The sequence below is a fragment of the Pomacea canaliculata genome, linkage group LG7, assembly GCF_003073045.1.
Source record: "Pomacea canaliculata isolate SZHN2017 linkage group LG7, ASM307304v1, whole genome shotgun sequence".
NCBI classification, from domain to species: Eukaryota; Metazoa; Mollusca; class Gastropoda; order Architaenioglossa; family Ampullariidae; genus Pomacea; species Pomacea canaliculata.
Genome location: NC_037596.1, coordinates 23,066,006 through 23,071,454, shown reverse-complemented (window position 1 = coordinate 23,071,454; position 5,449 = coordinate 23,066,006). Strand labels below are relative to the sequence as shown.

The window sequence follows — 5,449 nt, the reverse complement described above, 5'->3', positions numbered from 1 at the left end:
GATATAATCCTGTGATACGCAGATTGTCTTTGTCAAAACACATTTGTCATAGAGCGTATTTGTGAAATCATAGAGTGTTATGGCATTAATATTTTTGGGGAATCAAAATTCATTCGGCACATGAGCTCTATTCAAATATTAATAGAATGGCCTTTTTAAGAAATAAATTTTGTGAGCTTGTCAGGTGACTGTACAAATTTGACTATGACAGTCAGGTATGCTGAGATATTTTTCATCGACAGTTCTATTTTGTAATTTTAATCTTATTAGAAATATTAGATTACGGAACTCCTTTCTTTACTTTAACTCGAAGTATAAATCTAAATATAACTTTGTATTGTTTGCAAACCATGTATATGCTTTTAACCGGATCTTAACGACTATAGTTTATTATAGTTTTCCTGTATTATTAAAACTTCATTTGTATTTTTTATGTACTTTGTCATTTCTGATTTATTAAAGTCTCGGAGACCATCGTGCTCGTTTGATTTGATCTTGAAAAAGCTTTGACATCATCTGTACTATATAATAATTAATAATTATAAATAATTATTATTAAAAACCTCTTCAATGATGGCCGTGTATAAAATGACGATGTCGCATAACATCAACAAGCTCCAGAAGACAAACTGTAAACCGGAAGTGATGACATGTCGTCGTCGTTCATGCTGTGAAAGGAAGGCTGTACACAACTAAAGATATGCAAGAAAATAAACAATGCGTCTGTTTAAAGAAGGAATAAAATGTAGAAAAAATAGCGTTTATATAATGTGAAGATTAGGCATGGACTAACTAAAGAAAGCTAAAGAAGAAAGTATCGTTAGGCAGGATAAAAAATCGCACAAAGTGTAATAAGATGAGTGAAGATAATTCTTGGGTGATGAAAGGTTGCGTGTAGCTGAAACAGTTACAACTAGTGGTCTTCGTGTGTAATGACAGTAAAAACAAAAAACAGTAATCAAAATGCTATTGATATAGTCCAAGATACAAGGTGGTACACAGTTGATTAAAGAAAAACAATTATGAGCGATGTCAGGATGCACACAGAAAAAATTCTACAGCCGATGATGTGTCTGTGTGATAAAGGTTAGAAGAGCTTGTCTGAAGTGACAGGTCACTAGAAGTGCGCATGTGCTGTGACGTCAAGTTTTCCACAGCGTGTGCAACAGCGACTCACATACGACACCAGCCGCAGGCCGCTGGCCAGGTAGGCGACCACAGGAAGCACGTCACTGCCGCTGTCCGTCAACAGTTTGAAGTCTTGTATCAACGACACCAGCGCCACCATGCTCAACACCATGCTGATACACTGTCGGCATTAAATACGTTTTAATGTACTGTCTGCAGTCTCGTACAACGGATTTTAATCATTATTTGTACATCAAGTTTTTGTGAAATATAAGTAAACGTGCCGGTTCGGAACTACAAGTGAAAATAAATGTAATTGTCGAATCTTTTGATGGGAAAATTCAAGACAAAATGCATGTACAAAACTCACTTTTAGACAATCTCTAATGGCAAGAAGGACAACCATACTGAAGTAATATTTGTAGATAAGGAACAAATAAAGTAGTGACAGAGCAATAATACACTAACTACGTAGAAATGAGTAAATGAAGACCTCAGTTACAGACGCATTTCTGTTTTTAAAGTGTACAGAAAACTGTAGGATTGCATCTACCCACGCACACCCATACACTCTTTCTCTTATTCTCTCTATTTCTCTGAGGATCAAAAGCTAAATAAAAAAGATAAACCTACCGTCTTGGCCGAGTTCAACCAGGTGACATGAAGTGGAGTGACTTTTCCTTTCCTGGCCAGCACCAGCAGGTAGAAGGGCAGAGGGCACCACAAGCAAGCACATGGCACCCACACCAGCACCGTGTTGAGGAGGCAGTCTGTCAGACGTGGCAAACCGTTGTTATAGTAAAAACTGGAATTCTGCAAGATTGAAACTGAGCTGACTGGCGGCTGAGCTTTGAAACTTTGAATAATCTTGGTGTCGGCCTAGCATCTTGCATAATTCTTAATTTTAGTTTATAGACTAAGAAATGCACACTTTTTATTACAAGCGTGTAGATTAACAAAAAGCTCAGCTTCACAAGTCAAGCTTTTGATCGTTCGTCACAGTATTGTTTAGAACACAGATACAACAACAGTGAGCTACATAAATAGCAAACCACTCTATCAGTTCAAGGAATCTCTAGGTTTTCAGAGAAACACTCACAGAATGGAGTATTACTTATTTGCTGCTTCAAGTTACAAGTGGTGAGCAGAAGGAATACACCCTATTGCATTATTAATTTTAATACGAACTACAACATCGACTTGAAATTAGAAGCAAGGAACCAGTGTTCTGTCATGCGTAATTACAAAGAAAGTAGCAAAATATTTAAACCTCACCCATAGAGGATCTCTACAGAACTGCGGCCTGCCTGTACCCATGGTGGACTGTCTGTCTGCCCGGTACAACTGTCTTGACTGAATATCGTTCGATGTACACCTCCACGTGTTGAGTACAGACACCCTGACACAGGACAAAGATGGTGAGGTCCAGTTTATTTTATCCTTCACATGTAACTCAATCAGCCTTCTGTAAACTGCACGAGGCAACGTATCATCACAAGTGTGTGATATTGCAGGCACTGACTGTCAAACAGTAACCCACCTGTAAAAGCAAAACAGACAATTAACAACTTTTAAATACCAGCTGCTCTTGAAGACACACCTTGGGTCACACGTGGGACAACACGAGACAAATTACTGCCACGTGAGCGACGACACTGCTGTGCGCGCAGTCGTCCATGCATGACTAGAATTTGCATCGTCTTGTAGACAACATCTGCCTCTGCAGGACCTGCCACGCTTATTATTTACATGTATTTATCTACAAAAAACGTAAATCATTATTGAATAAACTTCACAGACTGTTCTCGGTCTTAATTTTGATGAATTGTCTTGAACGCACATCAAAGGTAATAATATTTTAAAACAAAGAAAATTTTCTTATCAGTTATCGTTCTTTGTCCTTTACTGGACGACGCAGCTATGAATGTTTTGGGTTCCGTATGTGGGTTGTGTACAGAAAGTATTTCACTGTTGTATTCATCTCCTTTACAATTTTGGAGGATTTCAATGCACAAGAAGTACCATTCAGCTTTTATTGTACATCAGTCGCGGAGTGAGCCACCGGTCATCGCGAGCTCCAATAGTGATTCAACTTTTCACCATCACTATTTAAAACGCGTCCTATGAATTGTAAAATAGTGTACGAGGTTCAATTAGTATATTCACTGAGCTCAACCCGGAGATATATTTTAAAGTTGATATGAACTTTTATTGACTTCACAACGGTGTAGGGCTGAAGATGGGCAGGTGAAACAAAAGACACGGGCGCACCGCTCCTTTCTTCCCCAAGTGTGATGTAACACTCGGATGGACGTCACTTGAAACTTTAAGACTTTTAGTCTCTGACCATCCGGAAAGTATAACGCAGCCTACACTCGACAAATAAAACCATCGCAGCATGAAAAACGGAGACATTTTAGTGGAGGCTTTGGCGGCAGATGGAAGAATAAACATCTATCTCTTTGTGTTGCAAAGCAGCAGCAGACATGCACCAGGCAACAAGTAGCTTTCGAGTAGCGGATCCCATAAACACTTTGAAACGACAGCTGAGCATGGTTAGTGGAGGATCAAATTTTTTTGCTTGGGTCGATTTTGCGCTTAGTAATAATGGAAAGGAAAAATTGGAAACTTTAACGAAACCCTAAACGGTCAGCCCTGCCAACAGATGTCACATGGAGAAAGTGTCCTGAAGCAAATATGCAGCAAGGTTCTTTTCCCAACAACGACGACAAACACGTATCCCCGACACTGCCGGGTACCCTCTTACCTTCCACGAACTGTAGTGCTCTTTCTTTCTTTCTTTCTTTCTTTTTTTGTTTTGTTTTTTGGACTCCCCCCCCCCCCGGATCGATTCTACCTGGGTTCAGGTGAATAGTGAACAGGGACAAGTGAAGAGCATTTGTAGCCTCTAACATTCAAATCGTTTGGCAAAGATAATGAAGAAAGAAGAATTAATCATTTCTATCCGTTTAATATTTGTTGACTAACACAACTGTGACATAGCCCATACATCTCTACTGAGGGTTGAAGTTCTCAGCTGGACACAGTTCAATGTGAGCTTCCTGTCGTGACCTTCTCACCTCAACACAATGTATGCGCAAGAATCATGGATCAGTCATCTGTTCTCAGGTTGACCGATAAAATTCCTTATTCTTGCACCTTCCTATTACCACGTCACGTGTCACCTTGACTTGTCCATGTGTAGGTGGCTGTGTTAGTGTAGGTGTGAGACTACAAAGTTTACAGCCAGATGTCGTATGGTGTAGCTGTAAGCGCCAACGCTCATGGAGGAAATTTTTCGGCTTACGGTTAATCTACATTATAGGGGCGGGGGAGACGGGAGGGTCGGACAGCGACATCTGGCGATAATTGTCAAGTCTGTGATACAAGATTTACATGACATTGAAGTCAGGACGTCAGCCATTTGTTCCGTTAAAAATGTCGTTTTGTAAGAATTTGATTGATTAATTGATTGATTGATTGATTAATCCGAGGACCTTTGTTTTAGAGAAGGGGAGATTACAAAACATTAATAAAACAATATAACAGTAAAAAAAAAAACTACACTCTTTAATAAATGAGTCTTCTATTTTTTAGCAGAATGACTGAGAGGAAAAACGATGGACATCAACCGATTTTAGCTGTTTGCGCATGCGTAGAACAGGTTGGTAGCCCACGTGAAACTAAAGGGTGCACACAGGACGACGTGTCTGATAAGTTTCACAGGTCAGTGCCTTTGACATGTTACACAAGCCCAGCATCCTTGGCCATGCCGTAGAAAATACTCTTCTTGTCCGCAAGAAGCACGTGGGGCGAGTCGTACTCCTTCACCAACCCTTCATCCAGCACGAGGATCCTGCAAATAATAATAATAATAATATTGGTAACACACACAATGTTATCAGTTTATTTTTTACGTATGTTTATTTACTGTTTTTGTCTCATTTTCCACTCAGTCAAGCAAAGCCTCACTTTAGAAAAGTTAAAGTCCTTATTCACATACGTTGACCTAAAGCTCAAAACAAATTATTATTTCTTTTTCATTTAATCTTTTTTGTCAAATACCGAATACCTATTCATTTCAGTTAAAAACAACATTTTTTATAATCTTTTAATATTTTCTCTTATTTTTTGTAATTAGGATAAGACCTAAGACCTTCAATGTTGTTTGAGCTGTTGGTACCTAATCCTTTTGGAGACTTTAAAAATAATAAGATGGACACAACCTTTTCTAAAAAAGTGAGTCATGAGGTTAGTGTGTTTCGATACTGATGGATAATAGTTTGGCTTACATCTACTTTTCCTCTGTGTGTGTGTGTGA

General features: G+C 38.9%; 1 protein-coding gene across 1 annotated transcript in view; it reads right to left on the bottom strand.

Annotated features, from left to right (window-relative positions):
- Positions 1-5,449, bottom strand: part of LOC112569533 (multidrug resistance-associated protein 1-like) — a 53,197-nt gene that overhangs the window by 27,217 nt on the left and 20,531 nt on the right. Inside the window, 2 exon segments of the mRNA XM_025247342.1 lie at positions 2,404-2,668; positions 4,209-4,984. Of these exon segments, the coding sequence (XP_025103127.1) occupies positions 4,849-4,984 (136 nt within the window). The 3' untranslated portion in view covers positions 2,404-2,668; positions 4,209-4,848.